At 35.2% G+C, this 25,804-nt stretch overlaps 1 protein-coding gene across 3 annotated transcripts in view; it reads left to right on the top strand.

The window, feature by feature from the left end:
• Nucleotides 1-25,804, top strand: part of Ccser1 (coiled-coil serine rich protein 1) — a 1,171,018-nt gene that overhangs the window by 620,111 nt on the left and 525,103 nt on the right. For 2 of the 3 annotated variants that reach the window (XM_057763688.1, XM_057763695.1), the window contains one exon: nucleotides 11,967-12,044. In XM_057763688.1, the coding sequence (XP_057619671.1) occupies nucleotides 11,967-12,044 (78 nt within the window). Of the gene's footprint in view, nucleotides 1-11,966; nucleotides 12,045-20,698; nucleotides 21,594-25,804 lie in introns of those variants that run through there. The other variant, XM_057763698.1, reaches the window with a different exon arrangement.

The following is a 25,804-nucleotide window of genomic DNA, read 5'->3' as shown; positions in this document are numbered from 1 at the left end:
GTCTCCCTTATACTCATCTTTGCAGAATGTTGTCATTAGCATATCTCTGGTAATGAATGGCGTATTTTGTGGTCCTTCACGATTTATTATACTTAATTTATATGCATTGGCATTGAATCAACACCACACTATAAAATGCTCACTATCCTTCAAATGAATCTTCTTCAAAACAGTAGTCTTATTGACAAATATGGTATAGTGTTACATTCTGATCTTCTCAGTAGAAGTATCAAGCAAGAAAAAGCTTGAGGACTCTGCCATCCTTTTGCACTGTCAGTACAGGAAGGTCTCTGTAGTGGTTCGTGGTTTCGTACGTTTTTCAAGGTTGAACTGTAGAATTATGAACTGTTGTTTGAATTATCCTAGCTCTCCTGGGTGCTCCCAGTGACTGCATTCATATTTCGTTCTTCCAGATCCATTCATTGTCTGGGTGCATATCAAGGGAAACAATGTCGTTCTGTACCCCATGGATTTAGAGCTAAATACAAAATAAAAGACCAGAGAAAGTAAACTAAAACCTTATACACTCTGCATACATAGACTAGAGCTCAACCATCTTAGCATCCAGCACTTCCTTTTCTCACCTGTACTGATCCTCGAGAGTTACTGATACAAAGGAAAACCGCAGAACTCTCCCCGAGCAAGGCACTATAAACTAGTGCCCTGAATATTGAGATTCATCTTGCAGAAAGATCATGCCAATAGGAAGGAAAGCAAATTTCTTTATCCCAATTTAACTACAGGTTTATAGATAAAAATAAATGGGGGGTTGATAAGTGCTCATGAACATTTCTTACAGAAGTTACCTTACATAGTTAAAGGTCTATAGAACTGGATAATATTTCTGACAAATAGAAATGTATGTTCAGATCAAGATGCCAATAATAGGACAAGGTTTAGGTCTTGAAGTTTCCAGAAATTCTTCTGGCCCTATTGCCTAAAAACACATTTACCATTCTTCTCTAATTCCCACCACCAGTTTCATTTACTTTATTAGTTTCTTGGAAGATTCAACAAAAAGTGAAGCTGGAGCATATGAGCTGTGAATAATATAAATCTTAATCTCTACAGTAAGATAAATGCATCATAATTGCCTCAGTAATTCCGAAGGGACAAGTGTGATTCATGCCTATTCTCTAATACCATTGTGCCGCTACTGTCCCACTCTCTTTATTTTATTTAAGGCATTTATACAACCTGTTATTACTGAAACAACCACTGAAGTCATTTTCTATTTCTAATCTGTCCCTCCTTAAATTTATGAACCATGCAAATACCAGACATTTCAAAGAGCTTCTCACTTTAACAGCATTAATGTCAAGATCGGAAACACATCTAAGATGTCAAATTCACGACTTGATCTCCAATCCTTCTCAAACCTCACCTGTCTTCACTCAATTCCTGGCTCTTTATTCAAAACAATATTGAAGATTGAAAATGTGCCTAGATTTTTAAAGACAGTTTGGAGACTATATGACTTTAAAAATTATGACTCTTCCTGTGAGGGATTAACGCACTTAGGCACAAGTCAGGTTGATTACAGACAAAAAGACTAAGAGAAAATATTAACAACAAAATGAGAAAATGTATAAAAAAGATTAACAAGTACTTATAGACTGGATCCTATCTTTAAAGAAGGGTTTTCCTGTGACCGTGGAGTTACTCAATTCATAATGTTGCTGATCCAATCTAGCAGAAGATGCTTTAGTATAATACAATTCCAGTTTTCTTGTGGAAGACTGGTGTGTAAGAAAGAATAAGTAAGGCAATGAAGAGGCATAATTTTTATTTTCCAGGCTAGATTGTACAGTAGATATAAAATGAACTACAAGTGACAATTTTAGTAATATTTTAAATACATTTTATATAGCTTAATGTTTTCCAAGGTAACATGATTTTAAGTAATAAAATTAGTCATGTTCCATTGTATTTTTCGTACAGGTTCTTTGAGATACAGTACACTTGACAGATATTCCAGTTTTAATTAGCCACTTCTCAAGCACTAGTTTGTCACATGTGACCAGTGTCATTCGTTGGAATCTCAAGTTGTTAACTATTTAACCAGCTAACTATTTATTTGATTGTTTCCTCATTTATCTATCTTTGTTTTTTCTTGTAATTATTTCTTTAATTTTTTGAGATTATACTATGTTTTTCCCCTTTCCTTTCCTCCCTCCAGTCTTCCCACATAACCCATATTGTTGTTTGTTTATTCATGTCTTCTATTTTCATTATTATTGTTACATACATGTGTGTGCATTCCTAATCAGTCTGTATGATATACTTGTATGTATATATTTTCAGAACTGACTATTTGGTAGTGGCTAGTCAGTTGGTATTTAGCTTATTTTATCAGAAGACAGAGAGTATTCTTGTGTGATACCATCTTGGGGAGACATGAATAAACTTTTACTGACTCCAGATAGGTATCCAATGACAGATACTACCAATGTCCAATTTGGTGAGCAAATGAGTTTTATTTGGATTATTTATAAGAATATAAGTGATGGGTAACTTACAGGAGTAGAAATGGCTTAAGAATAATTGCATCACCAAAAAATCCAACCTAGAATGGGTGACAGCTCAGAAAATGTGAAACTCTTTAATGCATTGCCCAAATTCAGGCAGCTTAGCAGACTGGAGAATGTCCCTTTCAGATTGCTCAGTCAATCTAAGGTCCTTCCAGGTATTTTGGATGTTCTCTGTTTCTTTCCAGCAACTTATCTGAGAGTGTTTTTCAATGCTCCTTAACCTTATATATACTAGGGGAGAGAATGGACTAATGAATCTGCTCTTAGGTTTTAGGTACTTCCTGAGACCATTGAGTTGTTTTCTTCCTGAGTTTAACAAGCTTTCCTTCAGTTTGGAAAATTTCACCTCCCATTAGAACACATGTTATCTTACCTCCCTTTTAATGTCTGGTGTCTTACACAATTTTCTGACATGATGAACAGGTTTAACTGGGAGGAAAATTATTGTACAACAAGGATCCAGTTATATTTTTACATTACTAACATGTTTTACAGAGACGCTGGAATGGAGGTATGTGAAAGCAGGAACCAGTTAGGAGTCTGCATCAGTCCCCTGGGGTGGCTGTAATGACACTCACAAGTGCCAATGAGCAGATTTAGCAAATAGCCTCTCTTCTGCAGACCAGAAGTCTAAAGGCAAAAAGTACAGAAGCACATTCTTCCAGTTCTCTGGGAAAGAAACCCTCCTGGCCTTTTAGAGAGGCTAGCAATTTGTAAACTTATTTAGCTTGATCTAGAAGGAATGATAGATATAGAAAATTGGGCATTTTCCTAACTGAGGCCTCATTACTCTGACCAATGCCACTACCTCTATGTGGCCTTCTTGCCAACTTTTCTGTGACACTGTCAGAATGATTTTCTTCTTTTAGAGATACCAGACATACAAGTTTAACAGCATATTTATCAATCCAATCTCATTTAGTATGGTTGTGTCTTCCAATACTCTCATGAAAATAAGGTTATGTGCGAAGGTTTGATGTTGGCAGACATTTTGAGGAATTGACATTTAATCCAGTCTAGAGCTATGAGTCTAAGAAGTGGTGTTCTGAACACAATTAATAACTCTCCATGCATCACCCATCACTCAACTTTAGGGAATGGATGACTGCATTGGCAGTACGAATGAAACAGATGTGAATGTGGAACAAATTTTAAAAAAGTAATTAACTAATGATTGTGGTATGTATGGAGAAAACCAAATGATATGCCTAATATATCTAGTCCCAACTCCTCTCCTGTTTTCCCTGGTTAATCACTCAGTGCCCACTATTACTATTCTAAATATTAACATCCATGGCTTCTGAAATATCTAACTCAAAGCCATCTCTTCCATGATGTTTATTATGTGGACCATAATTTGTGGCGCCTTTTTGGTAAGCGTGTGAATTGATAAGAATAAATATGTTGATCAGCCTTCTGTAAGCACAAAAAAGCAAAATAAAAGTTGATTTATCTACCACTGGTGTCAGCTGATGTTCACAAATGTGTAAGAGGTTGAGGCATATCTAACAACTTCGGGTCTATAATAATGATATTTGAACTAAGTAGAAAGCATGAATTTGGTTTATATCATCACGCTACAGAGGAAAGTCCACGCTTCTCATTTAGAACACTATATGTCTTCATCTTGGCTGCAAATATTCCTGATATTTCCAATCTCTAATCATCCTCACTTTAGATCAAGCTACTGCTTCAATGAAGCAAGCCAAACTCTTCTTAAAGATAGATAGATATGCCTTCATCCTGTGTGACCTGCTGTAGACAATCTGTTCATAGTTTTCAAGTGTTCTGTGCAATGAGCCTAGCTGGGCATATGGTAAAAATCAACAACTACAAAGCCATCTCACTGCAGGGCGCTCCAGGAGGTTTCTTAATACAGTAACCATAAAATTCAATGAAAATAAAAATTTTCAGATGCTTATTGATCTGACACTTCCTCTGTTTGTCTTTACAGTTTTGATCCATTGTTTTCTGTTGTTGTTTTTAATAAAACAAAATTGCAATTGCTATCCTCACCTCTTCCTGAACCTGTTAGATCCCCACACTACTTTTCTGATGAAGCAAACCCAAACTGGAGGCATTTCATCTGCAAACGTGTGAGTTCCAGCTTAGTATCATGATTGGGTGCTCACAGAAGGAAACTATTGGGTTCAGAAATCAAACCTTTTAAAACTGGTGAATCAGTGGTGCTCTATCCTATTTTCCCAACTGTGGTTTGCTCAATATTTGAAAAACCATGTTCAAATTGCAGATTTTAAATATGAATTTATTTACTTATTACAGCATAGCATTCTGTCTAGGAAGTTAACTATATGGAGAACCCCAGGCTTGGGACCAGCCCAACCTAGTAAACACGGGGATCTTCCTTCAGAGCCTGAGTATATGTGTGAGTTACCTAATCAGTCCATCAACTCTGTATCTTCCAGACTCCTCAAGACTGATCCAGACAGATGTCAATGGTCCCAGTGTTCTGGATATTTAGGGTATAGTCAAGAAGGAAAGACTTGACTTTGGTGTCACCTTCTTTGGCCTCACAGAATCCTGTCCACATAGGCATAAGCATGTGAAGAAACCTCCCTAACTCAAAGGGCAATATGACTAATACTAAGACTTATTTAAATTCTGGTGTTCACTGCTGGTGATTTCAAAACAACTCCTATTATTCTCTTTACTTTTCTTCACTAACAGTTTTGCATTCCAAACAGGAAAACAAGGTAAAGATACTGAGTGGGGCTATTTGTTCTACACTCACAGAAGCCAAAGCTGTGGCACTACTCTCTGAAAAAAAAAAAAAAAAAAAAAAAAGCAAACAAAATAAAAAAAAAAAGAAAAGAAAAATACTAGCAAGAATGGAGAAAAAGCTTTCAAATCTTTTTTTTTCTCCCAGTCAGTTAGTAGCAAAGTAATTTAAGCAGCCTTGAGGAAAAAGGAAATAGAAGACATGAAGGGACCATTGCTCACAGTTGAAGGTCACGGTGACTATTATATACCTGGTGGGTAGTCAAACTTCAGAGGCATTGCCTTCAGGAGCTCCTAACCTCCCCTGATGTAGCCTGAGGCACAGTTGTTGACAGCAGTCCTCTCCTTTCTGATGCTTGTCTGCCAGGCTCTGTTTTCCCTGATCTTATTCATTAGACTTTGCGCATACAAGATGTCCAGTTTTACTATGTCTTCAGGGTCAGTGTAGGTCAGCCCTAGAGTTCTGCTCATGTGTCCTGAAACACAGCATGACTAGCTTTGAGCATCAAGGGAGTTGCTGTTTTATGAGTGGATGTCACTAAAATGTTGTTCTCTGTCTTTGGCAGCTACACTTAAGGATGTTTGTTTACTTGGCAGCTATACTCCTTCTATTTCTGTGAACGTTTTCACTGATAAATGGTCACTAAAGGGGGGGGTAAGAATAATTAATGTAAGCTGTTCAGTTTTTGATTTTGCCTCCCTGTGCTCATCCCTGGCTTTGGCATTGTTAAGAAATCTGGTGATTTTCTCTCTTGGTTTTGCTTTTGTTTTACATAAATGATTCTTATTATTGGCATCAAAATCCAATACATGATGATGTTCAAATTCCATTGACCCACTTATTTCATAGAATAAACTCGATCTACCACACTGTGTGAATTTTGTTATAATGAATTACATTACATTTCTATGTTAAAAGTTAGCCTTTATGCTCCCTTCCTGTTAATTAACAGTATTTCATTTCCATCATTATAAGCTCTAGATTCATGCTGTTAGACCCATACTATGTTATAGCAGATTTTATGTTCTTTAAATGTTTTAGAAATAAGTTTTCCTAATTTAAACCTATTCTTTGCCCAGCTCTCTTCTGTAAATGAGGGATAACAACAATGGCTTCTTGTTCTTTAGCCTCCAGTTATGCAGTAGTGTGCAGCGGCTATCATCTGTATCTCCCATAGCATCCCACCATGGTCACTGTACTAAAACTTCATAGTCTGATGCAATCCTCTTTGTCTGTGATATCTTTTTTGTCCTCCGAGGGTCTTCAAATCATCATGGTCCATTTCACTATTTCGAAGCATTTTATGTTTTCTTCTCTTCACTTGATAGTTTTAACATTTAAGTTCTTAGAAACATTTAAAATCTTATTTTATTATGTTTTATTTTATGTATATGAGTGTTTTGACTGAATGTATTTGTGTGTCTGGTGCCTGCAAAGGCCAAAAAAAGGCATGGAATCCTCTGGATTTAGTGTTATAGATGGTTGTGAACAACGGGGCATTAAAGCTTAGTTCTCTGGAAGAACAACCAGTGCCCTCACCTGCTAAGCCAGCTCTCCAGCACCAAGTGCTTGATAACTTTTGAGTTGGATTTTGTACATGGGGAGAGTTAGGTTTGGTTTTATTTTTTTAAAGTTTCATTAAAGAAAAGTTTTGCTGTATTTTCCATATCTCTTTCAAGTATCTCATTCTATGATAGTTGCCTTTCTCAATGCTGCTTCAGTGACATGTGACTTAATTAGCTCATAAGCCGTGGAAAAATATACTTCCGTGGTGCCGTTTTTCTCTCTCAGGCATTGAATAGACATAAACAGTTAAAGAAATTTAAATATAAAAAATAAAACATAGTGTCCCATAGGTTTGGATATGTTGCGTCTTCATTTTCATTGAATTCAAGGAAGGTTTTAATTTCTTTCTTTATTTCTTTCTTGACCTAGGAGTGCTTCAGTGGTTGACTGTTTAGTTTCCTTGAGTTTGTAGGCTTCCTGAGAGTAGTATTGTTGTTGAATTCTTTACTAACTTCACTCCATGGTGATCCGATAAGACACAGTGGATTATTCCAATTCTTTTTTTGTATCTGTGGATGTTTGCTTTGTTACCAAGAATGTAATCAATTTTAGAGAAGGTTCTATGAAGTGGTGAGAAGAAGGTATATTCTTTCTTGTTTGGGTGGAATGTTCTATAGATGTCTATTAAGTCCATTTGATTCATTATATCTGTTAGTTCTCTTATTTCTCTGTTAAGTTTCTGTCTGTTTAACCTGTTCATTGTTGAGAGATGGGTGCTGAAATATGTTAGTGTGTGAGGTTTGATGTGCCATTTAAGTTTTAGTAATGTTTATTTTACATATGTGGATGCTCTTGTATTAGAGGCATAGATATTCAGGATTGAGACTTCATCTTGATGAATTGTTCCCGTATGAGTATAAAGTGTCCTTCTCCATCTCTTCTGATTGATTTTAATTTGAAATAAATTTTGTTAGATAGTAGAATAGCCACACCTGCTTGTTTCTTAGGTCCATTTGATTGGAAAACCTTTTCCCAACCCTTTACTCTGAGGTAGTGTCTGTCTTTGAGGTTGAGGTGTGTCTCTTTTAAATAGCAGAATGCTGGATCCTGTTTTCATATCCATTCTCTTAGCCTGTGTCTTTTTATAGGTGAATTGAGACCATTGATATTAATGAGGACGTGAGGAGAACTTGAAGGAATGGGATAGTTGAGATGGAGGACAGACAGATATGAGAGGAAGGAAAGAGATACCTTGATTAAGTGAACCATTATGGGGTTAGCAAGAAACCTGGCTCTAGAAAAATGCCCAGGCATCCACAAGGATGACCCCAGCTAAGACCCTAAGCAATAGCGAAGAGGGTGTCTGAACAGGCCTTGCCCTGTAGTCAGGCTGATGATTATCTTAAATATCACCATAAAACCTTCATCCAACAACAGATGGAAACAGAGGCAATGACCCACATCTGAGCATTGGACTGAGCTCCCAAGATCCAGTTGAAAAGTGGAGGGAGTGAGAGTGTCAGCAAGGAATTCAAGACCATGAGGGGTTCATCCACTGAGACAGTTTGCTTGAGCTAATGGTAGCTCACCAACTTCAACTGGACTGGGAGTGAATGAGCATAGGAACAAACAAGTCCCTCTGAAGGGGGTTGACAGTTGGGGCAGACTGAGGGGCCTCTGATAGTGACACTGGTATTTGTGTCTGCTGCATGTACTGGCTTCTTGGGATCCTATTCTCTTTGGATGTATACCTTGCTCAACCTAGATGTAGTAGGGAGGGCCTTGGACTTTCTACAGGGTGAGGTGCATTGCCCTCTTTTAGGATTGGAGGGAGTGGGGTGGGAGGGTCTGTGGAGGGAGTGGGAAGGGAGTGGGAGGAAGGGAAGGAGTGGGAGGAAGGGAGGGAGTAGGAATATGGATTGATATTTTTTAAGTGATAAAATAAAAATATAAAACAAAGTAAATTAGACTTTTTTCCCACTAAATTTATTGCTTTTTAAATTTAGTTTTGAAAATGTCATATGTGAGGATTGTATTTTCATTACTTCTGCACCTCCTCTCCAGCGACTCTTGCTGTGTACTCATTCAATCCCTCTCAAGTTCATGATCTTTCATTTTAATTAATGTGTTGCTTATAAGTTGTTGTGGGCATTCAGTTTTTCTAGCACTGTTCTTTGAATATGTCCTCTTTTTCTCCACTGTAGGTTTTTTGCCATCTTTGCCAAATATCTATCATACAGCTGTAATTATGATTACTCATGTTTGAGTCTTTTATTTTCTTCCACTGATCTGCTTGTCTCTCTTTGTGCCAGTACCATGCTGTTTTTATTACTATGACTTTCAAACTTAGCTTGAAATTTGATATAATAATCATTATTATTTTTACTTAGGAATCCTTAGTTATCTGGAGTGTGTGTGTGTGATTTTATATGAACTTGAGGACTTATTTTTAGTACTTACGTGAAAATGTTGGTGGATTTTGATTGACTTGGGTTTGCATTGAATCTTTAAGTTGTGCTTTTGGTAGGATGTTCCTTTTTTTACTATATGAGTTCTACTAATCCATAAGCATAGGAAATCTTTCCATCTTCTAGTGTCTTACCCAGTCTCTGTCTTAAGAGTTTTACAATTTTCATCTTAGGGTTTCCATAGTAACTACCTTAGTTTTATTCCTTGAGTTTTTCTGTTTGTTTGTTTTGAGTACAAGAGTATTTCAAGATCTCTTTCCAAGTGTGTTTGCTATTTGTATATTGAAACATTACATACAACTGTGTTTTAAGTTTTTTTTATTTATCTAATTTGTGTATATAAATGCTTTGCCTGTATGTATGCCTGTGTACTCAGTACATTTCTGGTGCCTGCAGAGGTCAGAAGAGATGGTTGGATCTCCTGGCATTGGAGTTATGGGTAATTGTGAACTATTATGTGAATGCTGGATATCTAACCTAAAACAGGGAGTGTGGGGATGATGCCAACATGTGAAATTAGAATTTGTTTATGGATTGAATATGCTGTAGATGTCCAGTCTATTAATGTCTGTTTTATCACTCACATACACATGCCCCCACCCCCAATATGTCTGTGCTTGAATATGACACTTAAGACAAATAGAATATTCTCAGAATATTCTGCTGTCATTAATTATCATGGTTATTAGAGGAATTTCATGCCTTCTCAAAATTTGTCTTTTACGTGTTTACTTTGCCACATTGCTCTTTCTCAAAATTTGTGTTATAATTTAATAATAACCTTATCCTTCACCCCTGACTCCTGCTGTAAAATACATTACTTATCATATATTTGTCAGTAGGTATTCTGTGAACTTGTAACCTTTACAAGAAATTCATGGGTAAATCTAAAGCCATCTTAAGGTCCTTCCACAGACAACCAAAACCTAGTAAAATCTAAAAAGAATATAATCATGTAGACCTCAAGAATATCATCCTGCCTGCAATTACTGTTGTACAATGACTACAGAAACTATTTATTTGTATGTTTTCTCGAATATATAACATAGAGACAAAAACTTTTCTTCATAGTTTTTCAGAGTTGGGATATCTTTATACTTAAGAACACTAAGGTTGAAGACAGAGGAAGGTTTGAATTTTCTGTTCTACTTACTGTCTTGTGTGATCTTTAACTCAGTGTCTATTTTATGTACTTAAGTGACAATAATATTTTAAAATAACCATTACATACATAAATTGTGCATATTACTTGCTTCATTGCCTGACATCTAGTCTGTATCACATTTGCATTTGCTGTAAGTACTGATAATTATAGTGGTAAAGATTACAGTAGGAAAGAAAATGTAAATGCAGTTAAATGCTCTCCATCCGTTCAGAAACTGTGTTTTTTTCTTATATGCAGTTATTTTTTATGATAAAAGTTATCTTTTACTATACAAGAGTGTCATATTCTAATCTACAATTTAATTGCTAAGAGGTTTGGCTATGAAAAATATTTGTACACTGTAGCAATAGTACACATTACCTCAAATCAACATACTTCAGTACCTCAAGCATTAGCAAATATAAATCAGGAGACATCTTCTTTATCTCTTCTTGACTCTCTGCAACCATGTGCCATGTTTCTATAAATTATGCACACATTTTATTCTTCTTAATTTTAAATAAGAACAAACCAACCTGTGTGTTTTAATTAAGAAATATCAAGTAGTTCATTTCTTGGAAAGGAAACGCTAAAATCAATTACATAATCACGTTTACAATTATTTTATTTGAAAAAGTTGCCTCTGAGAAATTGAATCAATTTAACCTTCCACTATCTCCCAGAGGGCTTGTGTTTGCTTAGGGGATTAGAGAGACAAAAAAAAAAAAAAAAAAAAAAACCAAAAAAAAAAAAACACAGGTGCCTACGAACTTATTGCCATATGCCCCTCTCCTCTGTATTACTTGGTTCTGATTTAGTCGTATGCATAATATAAGGTCACTGACAAGTTGAAATCAGTGTGTTGTGATTTATCTCAAATGGGTTTCTGACCTTGCAATTGCAAAATAGTATTTTGAGAAAGAAACTAACTTGGAATCATTTGTGCAAGTTTCTGTCCTGTCTGGTTTGGCCTTGCCACTCTGGTCTCATCCCTTGGCACATCTGTACTTTCTTTCCTGACCTGACTCCGCTGGCTTCATTCTTCACTGTTTCTTTCCTGACTATCTCTATAAACAATTTTTGAACTTCTATCTATTTAGGCCCATCATTGTAGCAATTTCTGACTTCAGGTATTTATGAGTTATTGCCCCCCTCAAAAGCCCCATGTCACACCCATTTCTACTTTAAGTTGGTCCCCATATAATACATCTTTCTCTTCTTATCTGAGGTGGCAGTACATTCTCTACCCAACCTACAAATGTGTGTCAGTGCTGCAGAATTACAACACACACCTTAGCAGTAGTGTTCAAATGCCTGCAATATGCGGGCTAGCTCTTTTCCAAAGCACTACAGTTACTTTTAGACTAGATGAAAAGATGGTCCCTTGGGATGGCTGTGACTGAAGACTAAGCTATAAATATTTGCACTCGTTCAAAAACATTATGATAATTGAGGGCACACACACACATACAAAGAGATTCATGAATTAGAGATTAATCAAATTTTAGTAAGCAGGAAATATTAGCATAGAAGCACATGGCTTACCATTATTGTAATTTTATTTTTCCACTTTGCAGGAAAAAGTGAAACATTTACAGAAGGCTTTTGCTTCACGAGTAGATAAATCCACGCAGACTGAACTTCTAGGCTGTGATGTAAGTAACTATATAAGACCATTTTTATCTTCTTTATTGGTTTTCAGACTTTCACAGTTTATTTACCTCTGCTGTGGTATCCCTGGTTGACTGCATAGAATTGGGCTCTTCTTTGTTCATCACTTGTTCTAAATATTCCCAAACACCTTGTTGACCTGAAAGAGATAATTCCAGGCACCAAGTGACATACCAAAGTCCTATTAACTTTTTTACAGCAACATTTCTAACCTGGTGAATTTTAAGATACATGAAAATGTGCATAAGAATATTATAATTTATAATATAACTATAATAATAATAGGATAATTTGTTTTTAAGAAAATTCTAATTTATTTATTCACAATTTAATAAAGTTATTAGGTTTGCAATAACCTAAGGCCAAATATTTTTACATTCAGGCATGTAAAAATACCTCCAACTTTGTAAACAATTTTACCATAATGTTTTAGCTCTTGGGCTTCAGTGTAGGCAATGCAAGTAATTTAATTAAAAGTTAGTGTTTTTATTTCTTAATGTAAAATACTTGCTGATAGGTTTGTAAGATGTTTTAAACCTGATCCCTCCAGAAATCCTATATGATTTTGTAAAGCTGATGTAAATAACAGTTTTCTTAAGCATAGCTCTAAAATTTGTGTTTTGTTGAATTGCTTCTACTCCCCTCTGCTAAAAAGTAAAGGGGAGAACTATTGGGAGAACCTGTTCTTACATTTAGAAATGATGATGAGTAAGCTTTGTTGACAAAACTGGATACATTCAAGCTTTGAGTTTTGTGAACATTTCATTATAATGACAGCATATATTTATATTTAAATCTCATGTTATCAGATAGCATAAATGTAGAAGTCACTCTTGTGTTGCCATGCAAACTGCAGCATTATATTTATATTGTATACATGTCTCTGTCACAAAATAAGCCAGTTTTGACACTAGCACAAATTGTTTTAAAGGTTTAGTTTTAGTTTAAAGCTACTAAAAGCTATGTTTTTCTGGGGAATTTTTCTATAATATATATTTTAATGTTTTCTTCTAGATGTTTAAGTAATTTACAGGAACTAATATTATTACAACAATGTTTTTAGCCTAGTTTTAGATGTTATCTTCATGTTGATAATCTTTATTTTCGAGAGAAACTAGTTTTATAATTTAGGATAGTTTACAAGTAATCCATTGTTTATCTCTTTTGACTTTTTCCCCCAATATGGCAATTGTAAATACATAATTGTGTATCAGCTCTTAGATCATACATTTTAGATAATTATCTGTGTATTTCTAAGTCTGGATGTCAAAAAGAATTATAAAAGCAAAATCTCCATCAAACCATATTGCAAACCATCATAGCACATGTACACTACAGGTTAGCTTAGAATCCAGCTACTTCAAAGCACTCAGTTCTTAAGTAAGTTATCTAAATTCCAGGAAGGTCAAACCATTTTTATCATGAGATCTGTAGGGCACCTGGATTGTTAGGGAAAGTAATACATTCTTAATACAAAGACAAAAAAGACCCATACACATTTGGGTGTGGTTTGGGAATTAATGTTTGAGTATCTCCTTTCTAAGTGACTCAGTAGTGACTCAACATAGACAAATAATGCAAGATTTGTTTGTACCAGTGTCACGTTTTAGACCCCATTGTGGATGCTCGTGAGAACTGGTGTCTGCGGGGTGAATTTGCTTCTCTGGGGATCATTATATTCTTTCTCACAGAATACCCCATAGTACTTGGTTTTATAAATATGTGAACGCATATTTTAAAAAGGAGTGAGGAACATGATAGTTCTCTTGATGTCTTCATTGTTCTTAGTTTGTCTTCATGTGATGAAGGCAAAGTTGCCCATGACCTGAGGCCAAGAAAGAATGTATGCTTGTTAGTGACTTCTAAAGAGTCCCCCCGCCGCAAAGAGCTCCTCCCACCCCAAGCACTTGTTATAGTAAGGAGAGCTGTTAACATCGGACAGTACTCAGTTCATGCTGATATGCTTAGCCTTTCTGTGGCATTTATATATAACACAATTCGTGCAATCAGTAAATTATGACTAAATGCACATAACTTAGCAAAGTAACTATATTTAACCACATGCACCGGAGAGTGCTTTCTATATGAAGACCTGAGAAAAGGAATATTGTAAATCAATTAAAGGTAAGACATTTAGAATTATGAATTGCGTAATAACGAGGACACATGTGACCTGTCCACACTTCTCCAGGAACAGGAACTGTCATCTGTAAACTGTAATACTTAATTGTAAATAATTTAACTTACATGTGCATATGAATCACTATCTCTATAATATTTTCTTCACAGTGTCATATAATTGTTTTAAGTTAGGATAAACACATTCACACCTACATATGTGTATAAAACATCTATTTATAGTTTGCTAGAGCTTCTCAGGGAAGAAAAAAAGATTTTTGTCAAAACCTTGTACATCGTCTGTAGTGAGGAGCTGTGGGCTGCGTTCCTGCCCAGCTCCCGCAAGGCTAGCTTTATACCCGAAATAACAACACACAAATTGTATTCTTTTAAACACTGCTTGGCCCATTAGTTCTAGCCTCTTATTGGCTAATTCTCACATCTTGATTAACCCATTTCTAATAATGAGTGTAGCACCAAAAGGTGGTGGCTTACCGGGAAGGATCTTAACCTGTGTTCTTCTTGGAGAGGAGGGCTACAGCGTCTGTCTCAGTTCCCTTCTTCCCAGCATTCTGTTCTGTTTACTCTGCCTACCTAATTTTCTGTCCTGTCAAAGGGCCAAGGCAGTTTCTTTATTAACCAATGAAAGTAACACATAGACAAATGACCCTCCTCCATCAATCATCTTTTGTTCTTATGATTTCCTACCTGGTTTTTGAATCTGTCAATATCAACCACATTTGCTTTTTATGGAACAATTGTGATCATGGGTCAGAGGTGTGAATATCAGATTGCAAAATATGAAGTCACCATTGGCATTAAGGACATGGCCTTTGTTACATATACTGCATAAGAATGGAATCCGTATCAACCCAGTATGAAATACGCTAATAGTATTTTACTACAGAGAAATTTAAAGGTTTATTTTTTTTAAAACAAACTCTGTTATGAAGCAATTTTATAAGGATGTTTGAACCCAAATAATTTAAATGTCACCTACACTTGTGAAACCAGATAGAAGATGTTTGGGTAGAATCATGAAACATCAAAATTTCCTATAAGACCGTAACAACTGATTGAGATCTTTCTGATTATATCATCTGCAGATAAAGGCCTCCATAGAGCACATATATTTTCTGTCAATATTTAAATTTTGAGAGATACTGCAAATAATTATTTGATTAAACTATTTGAGAGTGAATAGCTAAATTCAAAAGGGAAAGTATTAATTATTAGCAGTGAGAAAAATTAGGATTTAATTAATTTAATATTTTAGTGAAAAATTTTACTTTCTTGCTCTGTTTTATAAAAGGTTATTATTTCCATTAATATGATCAATTGATTTTACTCAGAATAATCACAAAATTTGTCTTTTAGGATTAGAATTTTGAGTAATGAGATCTACTATTTTGTGTGTGTTTTGAATTTTTACAGAATATCTTTAATATAATTGAATTTTTAAGATTTTTATCACATTTTAAAATGTAAAATTGCATGGTATTACATCGAATATTAAATTGTTATGGTGGATTTATGTATTATTCATGATTTTAATTTTACTATTAAAAGTGGGTTGAAGTTTGATTCACATATATTTTCAACCTAGTCCAGTATATATGTATATTATATCAAGGTTTTATTTCTTTGTGTTTTTCAACTATTTTAACTAAGTTTCTCAAGAAAATATGCTTTATATAAGAAGTTTCTACTCAGGCTAGAAAAATAGTAAAATATACATTATATATGAAGGTATGGAAAGAATGTCTCAGTACACTCTTCTGTGTATATTGATACATCTCCTGGCTTTACTATATTTCATTTTGGTGCTTATCCTGGCAGTTACTGTACAAAGAGCCTGTAAATATATGAGAACTTTCTCCTGTCTCATTCAGAATGGAGATGAGGATGCTTTTCTTTTACTGCATGTGTTGATTAGCCGTTTTTTAGAGTGGGAAGTTTTTGTGCCATGCTATTATGTTATCTCAGTTGAATGTTGTCAACTCAGCATTCTCATTGGCTCCTGACAACTGTACTGTATTAAATCTTCCTAACCATGATGCTGTCATCTTCCACAGTCAGAACTTCTGATGTGTATGCATATGTCCCAATACTTGCCAGACAAAATATTGTCTTTCTCCAAGTGCACCATCTGTTAATATTCACTCAACTCTGTTATTTTTGTTTATACCTAGAAATTAAATCACCTGTATAAAGAACTGTAGAATTTTGTTTGCTTTAGGACAATTATTTTTCGTATTATATTAAATGCCTGATAAGAACATTGATTAAAAGTGCTAATAGTAAACTGGTTACTTTCTATGTAGTGCAGATACTTGGTTTGTCTAACATGGATGGTCTTATAACACAGCTTTGAAAATTTGTTGAATTAATATTCAGCAAATATCACTTTTTCCCTGGAACTTTTAACTGGGAAGCCCCAGATAGTCTCTTATTGAGTATGCAATTGCTTAATCTGTGTAATTAAATTAAGGATAACAAATGAAGAAATGAAAAAGGCAGCAGAAGGTTCTAAGGGAGAGGTAACACAAGAAGGAGCTACTGATATGTGAGAGGCTGAGAGTGGGGATGGCATCTGAAGAGTTCCAGAGGGACATTGAAAGAGAGAAGGGTGAGCTGTGTGCCTTGGAAGTAGAGAGAAAAGCATCTTTGATAGAAACCCTATTAAAACATTCTCCCTCAAGACCTTTTGAAAGTCCCAGTTAGTGAGAGAATTGTATTATCTTTGCCACAGTGCTAAGAAAGAATAGTCAGATTAACATAAAGACTACAATGCCTAGTATAAAAAGGGTGCTTCTGTGCTATTTAGCCAGGTAACTGAGTGTATCAGGAAACCCACAGCAGAGAATCAAAGCCTATCCATGGGAACAGAGGTCCAAGGCTTCCTTTGTCTTGTCATCTGGGGAGCTGAGACTCAGGCCTATGTGTACCATCCACCTGAGGGAACAGCAGACTCAGGCCTCCTTTGCATATCCACCTGAAGGAACAATGGCTTAGTAACCCCCTTACATAGCCTCTAGGTATAAGAAATAAAAGAAAAGCTAAACTCAACCAGAGTTCCTGATAATTACATGTTTTCTTTCTTCATTCTCTTCTCTCCTCTCCTCTTTCTTCTCTCCTCTGTCCTCCCCTCTCCTTGCCCCTTCCCTTGTCCTATGCTCTCCTTTTATCTCTCTGAAAGAACTGATATAAGCACATTTGCCCCTTATATCTCTGTGTGATTGTTCCAGGAGTCACATTAGAACCATCTCATACTCAAGTTCTCATAGGATGGGTCCAGTAGTTGCACATCCTACTGTATGTCTGGGTTACATGCATCTCCAGGTTATATGCAATATCTTATGCAATATAAATAATCTATAAATACTTGATTCATTATTTGGAGGTTGATACTTCTCAGCCACTTGCTTTACCCTCTCGGATTTGAGGTTCTTCATGCTTATCTTACTTTTGCCAGTGAGAAAACTGAAATGGATTTTTTAGAGACAAAGACGTTGACATTTGTAGATTGAAAGAGTTTTATAAAAGATATAAAGTGATTTTACAGTTTAGTCATAGAGAATTAAGGGAAAAAGTTTTATAAATGTATTTATACAGAACTGGCACAGGAGCAGGAATTTTTAGACTATTCCATTAGAAACTTTCTTAAAAGCAAGCCACATATATCATTAACCTTATGCACTGTAAAGTAAGAATGCAAGGAAATTATACTCTTAGTGATGCTGAGTTAAGATGGTAATTACAATTGTAAATTTATGAGACTGAATTAGTATATAGAAAATTTATTCTAAAAGAGTATAATTTACAGTTCAGAATACTTAGAGTCAGTTCTATAAATATCAGAATTATTTCAGATTTATCAGTATTTTATGAATTTTATGTTTATAAATGGATTTATGAATTTGGACCTAATCCACCAAATCGATGTTATAGTCCAACATAGAATTATTTTCTGGAAGAAAAATAATATAAAAGGGTTAGCATTTTCTTCAATTTTAAGGTAAAACCTGAAACTGGATGAGAAGCTTGAAATCTCATGATTTCCAACTTTTTGGTTTTGGAATCTAGGTTGCAAAACTGCAATTGAGAACTTTTTCCCACTGTTTTTAGCCAGGGTCTTTTAAGCCTAAGCTGGCCTGGGACTTACTATATGATTGGGATGACCTAGAACTCACAACATTCCTTCTTCTGCCTCAGTAACAGGCCTGGGCTACCACATCAGGTCTGAAAGACTACTTCTTAGTTAAAAGGGGTTGGCAAGCATATTACTTATGATTGTGACTTATGAAATGTAAAACTAAATGAATTCATGTAAATTGCAAAGTGTACAAGTATCAGTGGACGTGAGAGTGCATACTAAATTTTGCATCTTTGAACACTCTTAGTGTCACCTTGTTTTTTCCTCTAAACAAACTAATCACATCTATTTAACATACATTTCATATACTCTTAAACTTTGATATTTTAAATATAATAATTACTGTTTGCAACAATAGTAAATATGACTTTCTTAATAATTTTATTAACTCATTATCATTTAATCATATGAAGATTTTAGTCATTTTTATGTATCTTTAAAACATATCCTTTTAACGAGTAGCCTTGTCACATGCACTCCCCCTGCTGAAGAGATTACTGAGAATATAATTAAGTGGTGCTGTCCAAACCATCAATGCTATCTATAAAATCTACCAAACATATGTTTCCATATGTATCAAACAACATGCTCCCATCAGCGTTCTTGTTATCGATAATGATGGAAAATAGCACAAATATTCATTAATAGAGAATAGTCTATTATCAAATATGTGGTCATCCAGGCAAGAATAAAGATGAAATATCAATATTTTCATATAGAGATATCTTTAGACTATTAATAAATTGATGCAAATTATGAGTCTATAATGTGTTACCTCATTGTATAGTATCTAATTTATGTACCCTACCTCAAAAAGGAGATAATGAAATGCTTACGTGAGAAAGTAAGCAATGTAGTGCTATAGAATACCGTAAATGAGATCAAGGAAACTTTCTTTGAGACTGCATGGAAGTAATGCTTATCATGGAAAACAGGAAAGGGAGAGGTAAAAATTAAGTGACACTCCTAAGCTTCACAGTCCATCAAACAGTACTATATACACCTTGAAAAGTGAATTTTAAATGTGTTTTTATTTTTAAAAAATTCTCTGCTTTTGATCTTCAGTGAGATTTCTTTTAAGGACAAAGAGAATTAACTACTCTATACTTCACTCAGTAGTACATCTCTGTCTACTGAAGCTATAGCCTCGGAGGACTAATTTGAAAGCATCCAAGTCTTCCAGCCTCATTTACAGAAGGCACTTATCAACCTACATATCCAAGTAATGAGCAATATTCTGTGTAACAATAGACAACTTTCTCTTGAAAATTATATTCATATATAATATGGGCACACTGCACACACACTGCACAGACACAAAAACACACTGTGCGCACATATGCAAACACACAAAAACACACTGTGCGCATGCACAAACACACACACATACACAACACACACACACACAGCATGTCTCAGTAAACTTTGCAGCGTGAAATCAGAACTTCTCAAACCTAATGACTGCTCAGATTTTCCACTCCCTTATTATGTGATTTTATTATAGTACCAACTGGTCCCATAGAGAACTCTTCCACAGGCTCTGCTCTATCAAGACATGCTGTCCTCAGTTACTGAGAACCTTTCTTAAAGGATTTCTTGATGCGTATTAAATTGAGAAGGTTTCTCTTCATGTGGGATTTCTTCAGAATCTGCCAGTACTGTTTGAGATGCCATTCTGATATAGTGCTATATCTTATATACTGACATGTAGCACACACATGCACACACACACACATACACCCTTTATATTGGTACATAACACAGTCTTATGGTATTGATTCTGTAGTATTCTAGATCTCTTAACAACAATTTTACTGTCCTTAGGAATAAGTGATATTACACTTCTTTCATAGACATTTACTTAATGGATATCCTTGTTTTAATATGTGTAAAATAGCCTGAAATGCTTTAATTTCCTATCATGTGAGGTTTCGGCAGAAATGACAGACTGAAAGTTAGAGTAATAGTAGTTGCAGACTATAGAAATCATCCTGAAGCTTTGTGTGTAGGTCTCAGATAGTTGTGGTATACACAGTCTTCAAGAGAACCTTGGACTATTTACCTATTACCTAATTTTCTGGCTGTTTTTCAGTGAAAGACTATATAAAGAGTTGAAGAAAACAGTATTTTCTACTTGTTATAAGAAAGGAAAATTTATATCAACTTTTCATTCTTTCATTTTACATTACTAAAATAAACTTTCTTTGTAAATGATAATAACAAATTTTGACATAAAATCACCAAGAGATGAGCTTCTTGTCAATCTGTATTTTTACTTATGTTTAAACATTTAATATCTTCATTTAAATTTTCATTTCATTTTGTTATTTGCCATTCATTTCTTTTTATTTTCTTCTTTTTAAGGCCCTGTGGAATCCTACATGCACTGGAGGTTTATTTAAACCAGTACATATTTCAAGCTAAATTAAATAATCATTTGACCAGGAATAATTCTTCAGTGATCTTTGACATGTTAGATATTGAGTAAAATAAATTTTTCTATGATTCCTTCTGTTAACTATCTTGCAAAATATGTAATACAGAGATTGTTTCCTTCTAAAGACTGTATAATTTTGCATTTATAAGCAGTTTCCACAGAATATTGATGAAGACTCAATGGGCATATATTTGCTTTTATTTACTGTGTGTATTTTTATAAAAACATACATTTATTTAAAGATGACCTGCATATGCAAATATACTAAAATGTAATATTCCACTTGGCAGTCAATATTGTTTGATAATCCTCCTTATCCATATCATTTGTTTCTTTGGTTATAAACTTTGTGTTTTTTTATGTCACATTCTGTGTGCATTAGATAGACTGGAAATGAAGTCATAGTTACCTCATCTTATCAGGACAGTTCCCAATGATGAATCGGATTTTTTGTGACCTCTTATCATCACATGGTGAAACCAGGATGTCTTTAAATGAAACAAATCCATGTGGCCTTTATCTAACCACAGAATGTAATACAGACAGAGGAAAATTATGTCCTTTAAAAGCAGAAAAACAGACTTATCTCACAATGATAGAAATTTATTGAATGTATGTGGTATAAGAAGAAGCCTTACCTTGAACTTAACTTCTGTGGGTCCTTTTTTTATTACCTTTCAATGATAGCCCACTATATCAAACAGCATAGTAGCAAGAAGACTCCCTTGAGTGGTATAATTTATTGCAAGGATATTCAGTATTGTGGGCAGGATGTTGGTGAGAAGGGCCACAGGACTCAGGAGAAAAGAGCAGATCTTGGTGAGCCCCTCCCTTTTTAAGGACATAATTACATAATTATAATGATCAGTAGTAATGTATAGAACTATGCTATAAAATTTATTAAATTATTTGGAACATTATATAACATAAAATATAAATGACCAAATGTTGGGTGTAAATTATGGTATTAAATAAACTATAAATATATTTATTTACACAAAACATTGTATGTGCCCTTATTGACTTTATTCCTTTAGGTATTCTTCTTGGATCCAACATACAAAAACACTTTGTTTTTCCCCAAATAGTCTAGTTCATTCTCTTCTATGCTTCTATTCTTTTATACTTTTCTTCCTTTTTTATTTTATTTTATTATTTTCAAAAGAAAATAAACTATCTTTTCCATTTTACATACCAATCCCACTCTCTCCCCTCCTCCCATTCTGTCCACATTCCCACTCACCCCACCCTACATCCACAACTCAGAGAGGGTAAGGCACATTGCTTTGGGGAAGGTACAAGACCCTCCCTACTATATTTAGGCTGAGAAGGTATCCATCCAAAGAGAACAGGTTCCCAAAAAGCCAGTACAAACAGTAAGGAAAATTTCTATGCCACTGCCAGTGGCCCTTGCAGTCTACCCCAGCCATACATCTGTCACTCACATTCCGAGGGTCTAGTTTGGTCCTATGCTGGTTCTTTAACTGTCCAGTTGCAGTTGGTGAGCTCCCTTTAGCTCAGGTAGACTGTTTCAGTGGGTGTCCCCATCATAGTCTTGACCTCCTTGCTCATGTTCTCATTCCTCCCATGCTTCAACTGGACTTTGGGAGCTCAGCCCAGTGTTTTACTGCATGTCTCTGCCTCTGTTTCTATTGCTTGATGGAGGTTCTATGGTGACATTTAAGATATTCATCAATCTAATCTCAGGACAAGGTCAGTTTGGGTACCCTCTCCACTATTGCTTAGAGTCCTAGCTGGGGTCATCCTTTAGGATTCCTGGGAATTACTCTAGTGTCAGGTTTCTTGCTAACCCCATAATGACTCCCTCAATCAAAATATCTCTTTCCTTGCTCTCATTTCTGTCCTTGCTCCATCTCGACTATCCAGTTTCTTCATGTTTTTATCCCTCTCCCCTTCTTCCCTTCTCTTCTCCTCCCACTCTCGCTTCTTTCCCCACCCCCATGCTCCCAACTTTGTCAGGCGATCATGTCAATTTCCCCTTTATAGATGAATTTATGTGTGTTTTTCTTAGGGTTCACCTAGTTACATAGCTTCTCTATGACCATGCTTTACAGCTAGTATCCACTTATGAGTGAGTACATACCATGCTCATCTTTCTGGGTCTGGTTTACCTCATGTAGGATGTTTTTGTCTAGTTCCATCCATTTGCATGCAAATTTCATGATGTCATTGTTTTTTACTGCTGAGTAATACTCCATTGTGTATATGTGTCACGTTTTCTTTATCCATTCTTCAGGAGAGGCGCATTAAATTATTTCCAGGTTCTGTCTACAAAAAATGCTGCTATGAACACAGTTAACAAATGTCCTTTTAATATGATTGAGCATCTTTTGGGTATGTGTCCAAGAGTGATATTGCTGGGTCCTGAAGTAAGTTGATTTTCAATTTTTTGAGAAATCTCCATACTGATATTGTACAAGTTTGCATTCCCACCAACAGTAGAGGAGTGTTCCCCTTACTCCACATCTTCTCCAGCATGAACTATTACTCGTGTTATGATGTTAGCCGTTCTGTCTGGTGTCAGATGGTATCTCAGAGTCATTTTGATTTGCATTTCCCTGATGTCTATGGATGTTGAACATTTTGGGGGTGGTGGTGTTGAGACAGGGTTTCTCTGTAGCTTTGGAGTCTGTCCTAGAGCTATATCTTGTAGAACTTGTCAACCAGGCTGGCCAAAAAACTCAAAGAAATCCACCTGCCTTTGCCTCCGGAGTATTGGGATTAAAGGCATATGCCACCACCACCCAACTTCTCTTCTATTCTTTTAGATTTCTTACATTTGAAATCTTTATATACAGATAGGACAAAACTTCATCTGCTTTCATAAAGCATTCCCTCCATAAATTTTTTCCTCCTCTTGAATGATCAGTACATTTGGAAGAGGAATTCAATAAAAGACAACTTGAAGAAACAGAAAAGACAAAATCTGGGGTTATTAGAATCAGTGAATAATGAAAAGTGCTTTTGATTTTTTCAAAAGCCACGAAGCACTCATTAACTGAAATGCAGATAAAACAAACCGTTTTCTTCAAAGGTACAACTTCAGGATATCCCTTTAATAACAGCAAACTGCTCACATTGTGACCTTAATAACCTTCCTACATCTCTCTGCTCCTCTCCTCTCAATATTTTCTTCCATTACTGGATATAAAAAAGCATGCTAACAGATCAATACTTTCAATTTCTAGAAGTATTTTCAGATTTTTTATGTGCTTACTGTAAAGTTTGTATATTTTTTGTCCATCTTCATTTAACTGGAACACTGTTGTTCTGCACGTCTTACTCAAATAAAACATGTAGAAAATACCTATGGGTAAATCTAGGTCTTCTATTCAATTCCATTGGTTGACTTCTTTTTTTTTTATGCCAATACCAAGCTTTTTTCAATACTGTAGCTCTGTAATAGAGTTTGAAGTCAAGGACGGTAATGCCTCCAGAAGTTCCTTTATTCTATAAGATTGTTTTGGCTATCCTAGGTTTTTTGTTTTTCCATATAAAGTTGATTATTGTCCTCTCAAGATCTGTGAAGAATTTTGATGGGACCTTGATGGGGATTGCATTGAATCTATAAATTGCTTTGGGAGCATTGTCATTTTTACTATGTTGGTCCTCCCAATCCAAGAGCAAGGGAGATCCTTCCATTTTCTGTTATCCTCTTCAATTTCTTTCTTCAAAGACTTAAAGTTCTTGTCAAATAGATCCTTCACTTCCTTGGTTAGAGTTACCCCAAGATATTTTATGTTGTTTGTGGCTATCATGAAAGGTGATGCTTCTCTGATTTCCCTCTCTGCTTCCTTATCCTTTGTGTATAGGAGGGCAACTGATTTTTTTGGAGTTGATCTTGTATCCTGCCACATTACTAAAGGTGTTTATCAGCTGTAGGAATTCTTTGGTGGAGTTTTTGGGGTCGCTTATGTATACTATCATATTATCTGCAAATAATGAAAGTTTAACTTCTTTCTTTCCAATTTAAATCCCCTTGATCCCCTTATGTTGTCTTATTGCTATTGCTAGAACTTCAAGCACTATATTGAAGAGGTATGGAGAGTGGACAACCTTGTCGTGTTCCTGATTTTAGTGGGATGGCTTTGAGTTCTCGCCATTTAATTTAATTTGATGTTAGCCGTTGGTTTGCTGTAAATAGCTTTTATTATTTAGGTATGACCCTTGTATCCCTAATCTCTCCAAGACCTTTATCATAAAAGGATGTTGAATTTTGTCAAATGCTTTTTCAGCATCTAATGAAATGATCATATTTTTTTTCTTTCAGTTTATTTATATGATGGATTACATTGATAGATTTTCACATGTTGAACCAGCCCTGCATCTCTGGGATGAAGCCTACTTGATCATAATGAATAATTTTTCTATGTATTCTTGGATTCGGTTTGTTAGTATTTTATTGTGGATTTTTGCGTCGTGTTCATGAGTGACATTGGCCTGTAATTCTCTTTCTTTGTTGAGTCTTTGTGTGGTTTTGGTATCAGGGTAACTGTAGATTCATAAAAGGAATTTGGCAATGACTCTTCTGTTTCTATATTGTGAAATACATTAAGGAGTATAGGTATTAGGTCTTCTTGGAAGTTCTGGTAATATTCTGCATTGAAACCATCTGGTCCTGGGCTTTTTTTGGTAGGGAGGTTTTTTGACAACAGTTTCTAATTCTTCGCGACTATCAGGTCTATTTAGATTGTTCACCTGGTCCTGGTTTAACTTTCGCATATAATACTTATCTAAAAAAGTGTCCATTTCTTTTACATTTTCCAATTATGTGGCATACAGGCTTTTGTAGTAAGATCTAATGATTCTCTGAATTTCTTCTGTGTCTGTGGTTATGTCCCCCTATTCATTTCTGATCTTATTAATTTGCATATTCTCTCTCTGCCATTTGATTAATTTGGATAGGGGTTTATCAATCTTGTTGATTTTCTCCAAGAACCAGCTTTTTGTTTCATTGATTTTTTGGATTGTTTTCTGTGTTTCTATTTTGTTGATTTCAGCCCTCAGTTTGA

The sequence above is a fragment of the Chionomys nivalis genome, chromosome 1 (genome assembly GCF_950005125.1).
Source record: "Chionomys nivalis chromosome 1, mChiNiv1.1, whole genome shotgun sequence".
NCBI lineage: Eukaryota > Metazoa > Chordata > Mammalia > Rodentia > Cricetidae > Chionomys > Chionomys nivalis.
This window is presented reverse-complemented; position numbering and strand designations above follow the sequence as displayed.